This window comes from Mesocricetus auratus, unplaced genomic scaffold, assembly GCF_017639785.1.
Source record: "Mesocricetus auratus isolate SY011 unplaced genomic scaffold, BCM_Maur_2.0 Super-Scaffold_4256, whole genome shotgun sequence".
NCBI lineage: Eukaryota > Metazoa > Chordata > Mammalia > Rodentia > Cricetidae > Mesocricetus > Mesocricetus auratus.
In genome coordinates, this window is record NW_024429182.1 from 80,564,904 (window position 1) to 80,579,278 (window position 14,375).

Consider the following 14,375-nt stretch of genomic DNA (forward strand, 5'->3'; position numbering starts at 1 on the left):
TCCTCCTTCTCAAATATCTGAGAGTGAGGGTTTTTTTTTGTTGTTGTTGTTGTTTTGAGACTGTCTTAGGGTTCTATTGCTGCAATGAAACACCATGACCAAAAAGCAAGTTGGAAAGGAAAGGGCTTATTTGGCTTACACCTGCATATTGCTGTTCATCATCAAAGGAAGTCAGGATAGGAACTCAAGCTGGTCAGGAACGTAGAGGCAGGAGCTGATGCAGAGGCCATGGAGGAGTGCTGCTTACTGTCTTGCTCCCCAGGGCTTGCTCAGCCTGCTTTCTTATAGAACCCAGGACTACCAGCCACTCAAAATAGGTTGGGCTTTCCCCCATCAGTCACTAAATAAGAAAATGCCCTACAGGCTTGCCTGCAGCCCGGTCTTACAGAGGTTTTCTCAATTGAGGCTCCCTCCTCTCTGATTACTCTACCTTCTGTCTAGTTGACATAAGACTGTTCAGGACAGAGACAGTCTCAGTATGTTTAAGAAGGCTAAGGAATTTATCTTTTATCCAGTATAGACTCATATGTGGCTGAATGAACTGCTGTTGAGAAAGACAGTGGCTGTTAGGAATCCTTACTATGTCCTTAATGGCCTCAACGCTGATCCTCTAGCCCCAGCTACCTAAGTTATGGGATTTGCAGGCACTCCAGACTGTGTTTTATCTTTTTTTATATCTTTTTTTAAAGCAAGCAAACAACAAAACCTTTGCATTTTGTAAAGACGGAGCAGGGGAAGATTTTTTATTAGCACGTCAGGACAATATATAATGAGTTTCATTGTGACATTTTCACACATGTATATACTGTGTTTCAATCATATTGACTTCTTCCACATTCCTGCGTCTCCCTTTCCATATGTGGTACCCTCTCTGTCACTGTAGGAATGTTCAATCCATACTTGGGCTTTGACCCACATTATTTCATGCATTCTTGTTTATGCTGGGTTATATTAAGGAGATCCCAGGTGGCATTTCATTTCACCCATAAACACTTCAGTGTCTCCAAGTCACAAGGACTTGGTTTAACAAAACTATATCACATATTCCAAAATAGAGCCAGTGTCCATGATGGAGAGGCTAGTGGCTTGTTCACAGGTCCACATGCCGAGTTTGATAGCTCTCTCTCTCTCTCTCTCTCTCTCTCTCTCTCTCTCTCCCTCCCTCCCTCCTTCCCTCCTTCCCTTTCTCCTCCGTCCCTCCTACTCCTCTGAATCAGGATTTACTATGTGTCTCAAGATGACCTTGAACTCATCATCTGTGTGCCACCATGCCTTGCTTTTTTTCCTGCCTTAGAACTTGTAGAGATTGGATAGATGGCTCAGTGGTTAGGAACTCTTGCAGAAGATCTGAGTTTAGGTTCTAGCACCTACGGCAGGTGGCCTGTAACCTCAGTTCTAGGGGATTCGACGTCCTCTTCTGGCCTGTATGCATGTACACATGTCCTCATGCAAACACATCCATATGCATATAAATAATAAAAATTGATAATATTTTAAAACTTGCTATAAAATATATTGGTAACATGAAGTTACCATTTGATCCATTTAAAGTGTACAATTCATTGGCCGTAAGTCAATTCCCTACCATCCGCTTCCCCAGCAGAAACTCTGCCTAGGTTCAGGTTTGCTTGCAAGGAAGGTGCCTATGTTCCTCAGTGTCAGATTCACAGGAAGGCTGGCCCTGATGCCTTCTCTTCCCCTCCCCTCTTTCCCACAGGTGTGTCTTTATGCGGCTGGCCACCATCTGTGTGCTGGTGTTCACGCTGGGCTCCAAGATCACATCCTGTGGTGACAGCACATGCGAACTCTGTGGCTATAACCAGAAACTCTACCCGGTGAGCCATGGCCCTGACTCCCAGCTTCAAGGCTGGTCTGGCCCCATGCCGGACATGGTCAAGAGCTTGGCTATTGAAGTCTGTGCAGGAGCTTAGGGACAGTGGGGTGTGGGGATGATTGAGGATACAGGAGGCTGGCTCCCTGCGCTGGGAGTGGATCCTTTAGTGTCTCCCTGTCTTGATTTCAGTGCTGGGAGACACAGGTGGGACAGGAAATGTACAAGCTGATGATATTCGACTTCATCATCATCCTGGCCGTGACACTGTTTGTGGATTTCCCTAGGAAGTAAGTGTGGAGGTCCCTGCCATCCCAACTCCGTGCCTGGATGCTCCCGACCAAGCTGCTCTCCATGAGTGCTGGGTGACTCCACAGTCACTGGTGAACCACTGATATTTGGTGACTTTCAAATGGCTCTAGGCTGTTGACACCACATCTTTAGGTGGTACCCTGGTACCTGGGGTGGAGATGGTACCTCCTCCCACAAGGCCTCCTGGTGTTGACTTCCTGTACTTGATGCAGCCAAGGCCCTGCTGGGGCAGACACACTGGGTGCAACTTCTGGATGTGGATTCACGCCAGCCTCTTGCTGATCATGTAAAGATGAACAAGTTACTTCTCTCAGCAACAAGACACTGAATTTCTCTCCTGAGACAGGAATGGGATGATAGCAGGGCCACCTGGTAGTCTTACCCTGAGAATAAGCAAGATAGCTTAGGGTTTCTAAGAGACACAGCAACTCTTATAAAGGAAAAACATTTAATTGGGCTATCTTACAGTTTCAGAGGTTCAGTCCATTATCATCTTGACAGGACATGGTGGTGTACAGGTAAACATGGTGCTGAAGAGGTAGCTGAGAGTTCTACATCTCGATCCACAGGCAGCAGGAGGAGTCTGTAACATTGGGTACAGCTTGAAAAATGAGACCTCAAATCCCACCCCCACAGTGACATACTTCCTCCAACAAGGCCACACCTCTTAATAGTGCCACTCCCTGTGGGGGCCATTTTCTTTCAAACCACCACAGTAACGCAGATCAAAACAGGAGAACACTCTGTGGCACAGAGCTCAACAGAACGTGACCCTCACTACTGTTGTCATTGTTCTTCCAGGAGTTTTAAGAGAATCTCTGTCTGCTCGCCACACAGTCAAGGCACCCAGAGTATGACAATGCAGGCCTGTCATTCCAGCACTCAGGAGGTTGAGGCAGGAGCATCCTGAGTTCTAGACCAGCCTGGGCAACTTGGGCAGATTATTCAGATGTGGAATTATCTAGAAGTCCAGTCTGGAATTAGCTAGAAGTCCAGCAAATCCTAAAGTTAGGTATTAGAAAAGCAAATGTAGGGGCCAGCAAGATGTCTCAGAGGGTGAAGGTACTGGTCAGCCACCCTCACCACCTGAGGTTGCTCACTGGGACCACACCGTGGAAAGAGAGAGCTGACTCCCACACGTTGCTCTGCACATGGGCTGTTGCACATCTGCACTCATGGGTACATACATACATATAAACATACATAAACGAAGCTTCTTTCTAATAAAAAAGAAACATTAGGCCGAGGAAATGATTCAGTCAGTCAGTAAAGCACTGACCATATAAACACAAGGACCTGAATTCAGATCTCCAACACTATGTGATAGCCTGGAGTGGCAGCTTGTGCCTGCCAGCATTCCAGAGTTGGAGATGGGAGGATCGCAGAGGCTCAGTGGCCAGCCACTTCAGCCCAGTCAGTAAGCTCTGGGCTGAGAGAGAGCCTGCCTCAAAACGTAAGGTAGAACATGTCTGAGGGAGACATCTGATGTCAATCTCTGGCCTCCACAGGCACATTCACACACCCGCATGCACAAACACGTATACACTTATACATACAACACACACACTTGAACTTGCAATGGAAATGACGTTGGTTGGTGGGTATAGTTCTGTAGCCTTAGGGGCACTTGTAGACTCAGGTAAGAATATGTCTAGTTTGATTCCAGGCTCCTGGTGACCTACTGTGCGTCCTCGAAGCTGATCCAGTGCTGGGGACAGCAGGAGTTTGCCATCCCGGACAATGTCCTGGGCATTGTGTATGGGCAGACCATCTGCTGGATCGGAGCCTTCTTCTCCCCACTCCTTCCTGCAGTCGCCACTTTGAAATTTGTTATCATCTTTTACGTGAAAGAGGTAGGAAAGGGGATGGGGCTCACATCCTGCACACTCTTTCTATTCTTTTGCTTTTGCAGTGCTGTGGACAGGAACCCAGTGCCTCCAGCAGGCCAGGCCAGTGGTATAGCACTGAGCTGTGTCCCCAGCCCCATCTGAGGCACTCACATGTTTGAAGGCCATTCCTTAGCCCTTGAGACACAGTGTAACTACATGTCCCTCCAACCCAGGGCCTCATGCAATACATCTTCCTTAATAAGTGTTTATTCTGGGAAAAGACTTCCAGTAGCTTTTCATCTCTTTTTTGCTGTGTATCTCTAACTAGCCTCAAGTCCCTGATCTTCCTGCCTTGTCCTCCCAAGTGCTGGGCTTACAGGTCATTTTTATTGTTGTTGTTTTGTTTGTCAACTTTCTCAAGCATGTTAAGAATTGCTTTCTTCCTATGACGTAAGTGTAGTTTTTATATATGATTGACTGACTGAGCTGAGTCTCCGATAAGGATCCAACAACAGTGGTATGTTTCAGTGACATTTAGCCAAGGGTTTGTTGACTTGTTTTGTAACGTCAGAGTCAACGCATAGCTTTTCAGGGCTTAGTGACAGGCACAACTCATGGTCCCCATACATTGTGGCAGGATCAGGTGTTAACCTGGGTGAAGTGGCCTTGCAGGTGACTGGCTTGCCTGGATTTACTAGTTTGTTCATTATTATGAAGCAAGTCATGTTCATTAGTTTTTTAAGTGAAACAGATCTTTTTAAGATTTATCTTTATTATTTTTAATTGTGTGTGTGTATGTGTGAACACGCTTGCACACAGCACACACATGTCTGGAGGGCAGAGGTGCTAGGTTCTCAGATAAGTTACACGGAATTGTGAGCTGCCTGGTGTGGATGCTGAAAACTAACTCTGGTCCTCTGTAAAAGCAATACATGCTGTTAGCTTCTGACCATTTCACCAGCCCCCATACTCATTAAACAATAAAGCAAGCATATAAATAATAATCACCATCCTTCTTCTCCTGTATTCTTTGTTACTAACCCTAGGATTTATTTTTAATTCATTTTTTAAGTGCTGGCACTTGAACCCAGAACTTTGAGCATTTTAGGCAAGTACCATGCCATTTACCTGCATACCCACCCCAAGTCTAAAATTTATTGATTACCTAGCAATTACAAATGGAAAAAATAGCATTCATAATAATGATGGTGACAACGTGAATAATAGTACTGTTAGCCTGTGTCCCCCCAGTGTCCCCACTTCCTATCTGTGGTGCTTATTTCCAGCCCTGGAATAGACACTAATTTTTTAGGAAGGAGAATGCTGAGGTTCAGAGGACTAACTGGTCCCAAGTCACACAGAGTGAGCGTGTTCCGCATGTGTTAGAGTCATGTGTAGCTTGCTGCCGCTGAGTGTGACTGCCCACCCTGTGAGTGGGACCTTGCCTTGGGCCAGACTTTATTCTGGGTGCCTTGGCCTTTGGCTGGTGGTCTCATGTCCTCATTTGGAAACATCACTTAGCTCTTGTTAACAGAGGAGACAGGACTGTGGACACATTCACAGGAAAATACTGGTTGCCTAGTGAGTTCCCAAGTGCAGTGTAGTGAAGCCCAGGAGGCTGAAATGGGTCGCTGGCCTCTTGTGGGACACAGGCTCTGGGCCCGCCCTGCTGGCTGGCTGAGTATCCCCTAGAACTAAGCTCACAAGTTGCTCTGGTTCCTATGGAATTCAGACAAGTTTCATGTCCTACCCAGAAATGCAGGTGTTTTGTTTGTTTGTCTTATTCAAAATAGTATGCCTTTTTCTTTTTCTCCTTTTCTCCTTGGTATTTCCTTTAAGTCTTTCTCCCTCAGTGTAAATATTAATTTTTAACACATAGGAAAGATTGTTGGCATAGGCCACTGTAGATCCGCTTATGTATATTTAAATCTCTATGAATAATAAAATAATAAAACTTTAACAAGTTTGTGCTATACAGGGTCTTGAAGTTTAACATTTTCCATCTACTGCATGGTATGTTACAGGCTCTCATCCCTACATCTTTCAGATCCACTTTAAGGAGTCCCCACTGTTAGCTCTCAACACTCCTTCTGGATTGTTCCCTCTGTTCAGTAGTGGTAGTGTCGCTGTGTTTTGGTCCATTCTTCTTATTATGTCATCAGCATGAATTTCCCCAACTGGAATCTGCACTGAGCATTCTTCTTTTTGATCTGTGTGATACTCTGCCCTGGCAGGGATAGACAGTCCCTAGTTGCACTACAGCGTGGGACTCTACTACCCAGGAGTCTTACTTTTTTCTTTTCTCTTTTGTTCCATAGTTGAGTCTTCTTTACACCTGCAGACCCTCCCCAAGGCAGTTCAGAGCATCCAATTCTAACTTCTTCTTTCTGCTGGTGTTGCTGATTGGGCTCTGTTTAGCAATAATACCACTAACAATCAGCATGTCTCGGTAAGTATGTCATTTTCTAAACTCCTTTATGGTCAAGTATGTCATTTTCTAAACTCCTTTATGGTCAAGAACTTGTAACATTCTTCATGGGCTTTTATAGAGCTCATAGAAGTCCCTACTGGCTTCTCCAGACCTACCTTTTTGGTTTTCCTTTGTTTTGTTTGGTCTTGCTACTTTTTAACCCCAGTGCTGGGTAGCAGGCAGAAGACAGGTGGGGGAATGGAGACAGGCCCCTCACTGGCCAGCCAGACTGGCCAAAAGGGCAAGCCCTACATCCAGTGTTCACTGAGAAGACCTGCTTTAAAAAAGGAAGACATTGATACTAACTTCTGTCTCCAGGAACAGACAGGCACACATGTGTGCACACAAATACACATGCATACATATGCACATGCATTTGTACACACACACACACACACACACACAGACACACACAGAGAGAAGAAATACTTCTAATTTACTCCTGCTAGTTTTCAAATTTCTCAGTTATCCCAACACAGTGTTCGCAGGTTCATTTTAAAGTGACAGTCATTCCCACTGTGCTCAGCTGTCGAGTCTTTAGTCGCCTTTGATTTTTTAAGGAGTTCTGACCATTTTCTCTGCCTTCAAATTAAAAGACTAGGGAATACATATTTGTTTAGTATGTTCTTCTGTGACATCAAGCTTACATTTCTGCCTTATGTGTCCTACAAACTGAAAGTTAGACCTAGAGACCTGATGGAATCTCAGGGTCAGCATTTTCAAATATAATACTCCAGAAACTTGTCGACTCGGAAGCTCCCTGCAGGCTATTGTAAATAAACCCTCTGGCTATGCAGCAGCAGACCTCTCAGGCCAAGCAGCTGCATTCCCTCCCTCTCTGTCCTGGCAGCATCCCTTCCTCCAAAGCCTGTGGGCCATTCACCAACTTCAACACCACCTGGGAGGTTATCCCCCTGACCGTGAGCACCTTCCCCAGCTCGCTGCAGACCCTGATCCATGCTGTCACATCGGAAGCCTTCGCGGTGCCTTTCTTCATGATCATCTGGTGAGTGGCAGCCAGACCAGAGCAGTCTGTCTCCTCCCACTTGGGAGATGGATGTGTGTTCGGATGCTTTCTGTACTGTGACAGAATACCAGGAGAATCAATTTAGAAGGAGGAGAACTTTATCCCAGCTTGGGGTTTCAGATGCTGTGTTCCATGGCCACTTGACCCTGTTGCCTTTGGGCCTGTAGTGGCCTAGTGTAGCATGGCAGGTGAAAGGAAAAGTATCAGCCATGAACTTCCAAGACCTGATTCTCAGCACAAAGGAGACTTATTTGCCCCAGAGCTACAACGGGCATGGATAAGGGACAAAGACAAGAGACAGAGGATGAGGGAAGAGGGGAAGAGAACAAGGGAGCAGGGGACAAAGGACTACCTCTGGATAGAGAGGAGGCAGACATGGTCCACAGGAAAATGGTGGTTTATAAAGGAAAAAGGGGAGACCTCCGTGTTAGGATGAGATGTTTAATGTTTATTATTTTTCCTTCTTTTTATTTATCCTCTGTGTCTTTCGCAGCACACATCTCCATCCCACTCATTTCCCTGTCCCTTAGTATCCACCCTCTCCCCTTGCAGCCTCCCTCCCCCCCAAACTAAAATAAAACCTAAGAGAAAAAAAGAAAAAAGAGAGAGAAGGAAAAAAAATCAATCTCATCATGGAAGATATAGCGTGACACAGTGAATCACTCAGTAAAACCTTTTATCCATACGTCTTTACTTGCAAGTGTTCATTGCAGAGTCATTGGTCTGGTTAGGGGCCTCTGGTTTCTGCTACACTATTGATGCTGAGCCCTAACTGGAACTCCTCTTGGTTATCCTGCTGTTGCCCTGTGTTGTGGGAATCCTGCGGCTTTGGGTCTGCAGGAGCAGTCCCTTTACTTGCTCCAGCAGATCACAGATGGGGTGGATGTTGGGGTGGGCCAAACCCATAACCCGGGTTCTGGGCCTGGGTAGTTAGTTGCAGGGTTGGTCAGCCTGCCAGCTCTCCCTGTCCTCACCACCAGGATGAGCTCTCCCGCATTGTTCAGGGTAGTTCACCCTTTGCAGCACTGAGCAAGGGGTGGGGCCAGTTCTGCTTTTATGTTCTCAGGGTCAGCTCTGCTGTGTTGCTCAGGTGTGGCATAGGGGCCACACTCCCCAGTGCTGCAGCTGATGAGGGTGGGGCCAGCTCTCCCACCCGCCTCAGGCATTGATGGGCAGCAAGGGGGACATCTCTGTTCTTCCTATGCTGTCACCTGACAGGCTAGTGATGGGGACTGCTCTTCCATGCTCACAGGATCAGGGCTGGCCCACACATCTGCCAATGGGGTTGGCTCCGTTGTGCTGCCCACTTGAGGTGCAGGGCCTGCTCTCCCGAGTGTTGCTGCTGGTGGGAGGCAGCGGCAGCTCTCCCGCCCTTCTGACCTCAGGGCCAGCTCTTCCACCCGCCTCAGGTGTTGATGGGCAGGGGTGGGGGAAAGAGGTGTTTAATTTTAATTGGGCATATTAATTAGGTGAGCCAAAGGTGGCTTTTGATTGCTGGATTTCAATACCTTGATGACTGGACCTTGGTAATTAGCCTGAGGAGGAAGAAGTGGCCTACTAAGGGAATAGACCTTGGTGGCTGGCTTTAGAAACGTAATCTAACAGTTTTTAGCATGGGAGAGAAGGGCAAGGCCTGCCAGAGGCACTCTCACCACACTCGAGCTGGCCAGAGTCCCTTCAGTGGGAGCTCATGGTAGAGGAAGCCTGTTCACTTCATGTCCACTGGGAGACAAAGAAAGAGGGAAGGACCTGGGTTTCAATATCCCCTTCAAGTCCATACCCCAGTGACCTACCTTCCTCTGACTAGGCCCCATCTCCTAATAGCACCACTTCCTGGGAGTTATACTTTTTAGCATATGGGCCTTTGGGAATGCCCCAGACTGTCATGTGCTAGGCTTGACAAGTTACCTATCTTCTCTGAGCCTCACTTTCCAGTCTTAAAATGACATAATAACATTCAATCTTTCAGGGGAATGTTGATGATACTCAGAAAGTTTACACACTTAAGACCTGAGCCCCTTGTGCCTGCTTATAAAAACACAGTAAACATGACTTATTCCTAACATCACTCGTGGTTTGCCTAAATCTCACACTCTATGTAAAGAAAAATGGATCAGTAGGCAGTGGAAGAGCACTAGAGAGCTGCTTGTCCTTGAACCCTGTCTCTACCATGTCTAAGTTACAATTACCTGAAACCAACTGTACCTTCCACACCTTAACTTACAAATCACTCTTATCCTATGACATGACTAGTCCAGTAAAAGCCCACTGTAGGAAGTAGCTTAAAAAAATCCTCATGAAAAGAGGAATCCTATTCCTTGCTGAGATTAATAAAATGATTTAGAGATGCTCAGCTAGGTGACCTGGACTTCCCAAGAAGCTGTGTCCCAGCAGCAATGGGTTAATAGTTCACCCAGTGCCCCCTGGTGGTAGACATCTACTCTGCCTTTGCTGTCCTTAGAGGCCTGTGGCTTGAAGAGACTTAGGGGATCTCTATATCTCCTGGTTATTTGCTCCTCATTTATCAGCCCTGTCTGGGGACATTAGGCAGGAATGAGGTGAGATTGGCTTCTCCATGAAATGGGGGCTTGCCCTCTGTCCCACCGTAACTTGACCCCTTCTGAGACCCAGAGCTGCAGACTGGAAGCTTTTAATGGCTTTTAGTCCTAAGCTTGTCACTGAGTTTTCCTTTACCCGTCTCACAGATGAGGAAACGGAGGCCAGAGTACCTGCCAAGTGAGCATCCCAGCCAGTTTCTGACACCCTTAACTGACTTTGACTTTTCCTCTTCTTGCTTTGTCATTCCCAGCATCAGGACAGGAGCATCAGTAACTTTATTATTAGCACAGGCTGATTACACAGGCTCCCTTATGACCTGCCTGCCTTGTCTTGCAGCCTTGTCATGTTCTACTTCATTGCATTGGCTGGAGCACACAAGCGGGTGGTTGTCCAGCTCCGAGAGCAGCTGTTCCTGGTAAGGAAGCACAGACCCAGAGGGTCATGGCCGGGGATGTGAACCTAGGACTCTGGGCATGATGGCCCAGGCCTAGAATCCTAGCACTCAGGAGGCTGAGGCAGGAAGGTTGCAAGTTCCATATATGCCCGGTCTACATAGTGAGTTCTATACCAGCAAGACTTGTTTCAATTAAAGAAAGGGGGGAAATAAAACAGCCCTATCTGGTCTCATTCATCCACTGGCTCACCCAGTGCTACGCTAGGCAGACAGAAGCACTAGAGTGTTAGAGAAGCGATACATGTGGAATGGGGAGATAGTTGAGCGTGTAAAGGCGGCTGCACAAGCATGAGGGCCTGAGTTCAACCCCAGCGTCCGTGTGAAAGGCAGGCACCATGGCCTGCATTTGTATTCCCAGCACCAAGGAAGCAAATCAGGTGGATCTGTAGGCTGACTGGCCAGGAAGTCTATCCTACAGGCAAGTTGCTGGTCTAATTAAGAAATTTTGTCTCCAAAAAATGGTGGACAGGGGTTAAGAGCACTCATTGCTCTTGCAGAGGACCCGGGTTCAATTCTTAGCACCCATATGGTGACTTCCAATCATGCACAACTCCAATTCTGGGGTATCTGACACCCTGGTTTGACACTGCAGGCACCAGATATGCACGAGGTGCACATGCATACGTTTAGGCAAAACCCTGATGCACATAAAATAGACAAATCTCAAAAGAATTTTAAGAACAAACACCACTCCCACCTCCCCAACCCTACTTGAGAAATGGTAGGTACCTGAGGGTGACTTCCGAGTTTGACTTCTGGCTGCCACATGAATGTCCACATACATGCACACATGCTCCCCCACCCCCACATGAACACGCACCATCTCAAGGGCAGGCACACACAACGAAATGAATTCTGAAAACTGATTTCTGTGAAGATCATAAAAACTAGGTAGGTGGGGTGATGGAGGGGCCAAGGCTACTTCAGCCAGCAGATGTGGAAGGTCTGTTGAAGGAAGTCAGAGGTGAGATGGGAATGATGGCAGTAGCCAGTTATTAGAGGTCCTTAGTGGGGTGGGAGGACCTAGTGTGGGAATAAGCCAGGTACTTTGGGGAAACAAAAGAATGGGGGTGTGTGGCTGGAGGGCTGTGACAGATGGGGCCAGCAAGATGATTTTTTGACATTTCTTGACATTAGAGGTCATTGCATTGCCTGGCGGACTGATAGGAGGTTTGGGCTTTATTAAGTATTTGGGTTATATTATCTGTCTGAGACTGGGTCTATGTAGCCCAGGCTGGTTCCAATCTTAGTATGTAGTCAAGGATGACCTTGAACTTTTGATCTTCCTACATCTACCTCCTAAGGGTTGGGGTTACAGACATGGACCCCACCACATCCAATTTATACAGTGCTGGGGGTGGAATGCAGGGCTGTGTGCATGCCAGACACTCAGTCCCCATGAACATTTCTAGAAGATCTCCAGCTACAATGTGGACAAGGGGCTGTGGTGGGGACTCCAGTGATGGAGACAGGCCAGACTGGAAATCACTGTGGCAATCCAATGTCTGGAATCCCTTACCTTGAGCCTGAGTAGAAACTCATTTAATAGACATAGCTTCAGACATTTCTAAGCATGAGATGGAATCTGAACCTGCTTCTCTTATTTAGGAGAGCCGTGACAAGCGTTATCTCATCCAGAAACTGACAGAAGCTCAAAGGGATGTGCGGAGCCAGCATGCCTGAGCGTGAAGATGCTGACTGGCAACTTCTCAGCAACGGAAGGAGTCTGACGACCCTACAAAGTCCAGCTGGGCTTTGAGTGGAAATGTTAAAATGCATCTTTCTAGACTTGAGAGCTTTAAGTGACTTAGCCAAGCAGGCTGACTCGTGGAGAGCCTTGGCTCGCTGAGGATTCTACCAAACCACTAACTTCTCGAGTTGTTCAGGCTTTATAATTGAAATCAGAGAGGGAGACTGTTATTTATTTTTTGTTTAAACTTTTGTAGTATTTAAAGGTTTGTGTGTGTTGTTTTTCCAAGTAAAACTGAGTTCCTCCAAAGTTGGGTGGTCTCTTTGGAAGTTTTTCCAAGCTGAGGGAATGCTCTCTCAAATGCCACTGGTGACTTAAAATTGAAACCTGACTTCTTATTTTTTCAAACGAACATGCATCTTCAGGTGCTAAAGGCTTGGGGCAGCTGATAAGAACGGGGAGAGACCATCATGGTAGCCCCTGCCTTGTGCCTGGATCACACTTGAATTTCTGCTCCTATCGGTGTCAGCTGTTAAGCAGGGTACTGGGGCAGGTTGCAAGCCATTTGGAAAACAGAGGAACTGTCTGCCCACCTTACAGGTTTTACCCTTTTTCAATTCTGTCACCAAATCTTAGAACTTGGAGCCAGGTGGAAAGAAAAGGTTGGTGGCTAACCAGTCAGCTAAGGTCACTTTCCCTTGAGGAATGACAAGGCTGCAGAAAAGGGCTTGGAGAGCTGTTTTCCAAGTGGCATTACTCTTCCTTGCAGAGCTCTTCATTCCTGAAGGACACCAAATGTTTCAGAGCCAGGCTATAATGTGCTGTTTGGTATCGAAGCTGTGGGTTATATGGGTGATATCAGATGTAGATCCATGGCCTAGCCTATTTGTAAGAACATCCCATAATACAAACATAGTTTGGGTTCTGATTGCTTAAACACACATCTCAAAGGACTAGGTTTTGTTTGCCTGCACTTGATGTGTGTACCTTTGTTTTTATAAAACATTACAAAACAGTATCTCTTGAGATCTCCACTAACAGTAAAAACTGTATTTAATAAATACCTTGCCATATACCTCCCCAAAGCTGACCCTTTTAATAATGTCTAGTTTGATCTGCTTTCACTTTAAAGTTTTTGTCAGAGTGCTGCAGTCCTGTGACAGACAGTTTGAGTTTTCTACTGTTTTTCACTGGCTGCTAACCTTTCCTGACATTTAAAATTAGATTTATGTTTTAGAAAGCTGCCAAGAAGGATTTTCCTCCTCTGACCACTACCTTGTTTCTTAAAAATGATTGGCTTCTTGCTCTGGAAGCAAAGCAAACTTGTCATGGCTAACACATCTGTATGTGTGTAAAGGGTCCTGTGTGTGTGTGTGTGTGTGTGTGTGTGTGTGTATGGAACTCATATGCTCAAGCCCAACACAATAATTTCTTTGATCTTCCATGAGGTTGTATTAACATGGGATTTTTATAACTGTCAGAATGTACATTTCCTAACCCTTTCTTGTATTTGAAGATCTATGAGTTTTTAAACCTAACAACAGGAATTTTGAATAAACCAAAGTTCATTCCATCCTCATTTTATAAATTCTAATTGTTGACCTTTATGCCTACCTAGTGCCTTCATATAATATTCTTGTCACTCACCATGCCCCTGAAGATTATTTACTTTCCTGTTTGTACAAATGGTTAATAAAATGAACAATATGCTGTTTTCTTTGTTATTAAACAGCTACCAAAATATACCAACTAGTATGTTAGTTTTAGTTAATGCTGCTAATATGCATCCCTCTTACTTGAATGTTTGATAACTTTAATAACCAGGTGGTGTCGGTATTGTTCTTAAAGTGTGGCTAAACTACTGATTACACAGTGTCTTGGAAGTTTTAAAGTGTGATTCTGTGTACATGAACTCACAGAGCTCGTTGTCAAGAATCAGGTGATGAGGAAAACTGCAATACTCTGTAACATTGCTCTTCTCACTGAAGTTAGAGAAGGTATCATTTTGACATTTTATGGATGTATTAGATGAGTTTTATCACTTCTTGGCTTTCCTGAAGCCAAAGAAAAGCATGTCTGTGTATTTTAAATTTCAAAAGCAAAGATATTTTAAAGCATTTTGTATCTTAGCACCATTGGAAAGCACTGTTAGTGTTTATTTTGTTCTATAAAGATATAATAAATATCAGAATAGATACATGTT

General features: G+C 45.6%; 1 protein-coding gene across 2 annotated transcripts in view; it reads left to right on the forward strand.

Annotated features, from left to right (window-relative positions):
• Positions 1-14,369, forward strand: part of Tmc7 (transmembrane channel like 7) — a 46,277-nt gene extending 31,908 nt beyond the window's left edge. For both annotated transcript variants that reach the window (XM_005075745.4, XM_021230427.2), the window contains 7 exons: positions 1,718-1,835; positions 2,024-2,121; positions 3,810-3,996; positions 6,291-6,421; positions 7,293-7,448; positions 10,365-10,443; positions 12,091-14,369. In XM_005075745.4, coding sequence (XP_005075802.1) covers positions 1,718-1,835; positions 2,024-2,121; positions 3,810-3,996; positions 6,291-6,421; positions 7,293-7,448; positions 10,365-10,443; positions 12,091-12,165 — 844 coding nt within the window. In that variant the 3' untranslated portion in view covers positions 12,166-14,369. The remainder of the gene's footprint in view (positions 1-1,717; positions 1,836-2,023; positions 2,122-3,809; positions 3,997-6,290; positions 6,422-7,292; positions 7,449-10,364; positions 10,444-12,090) is intronic.
• Positions 14,370-14,375: the final 6 nt, after the last annotated feature.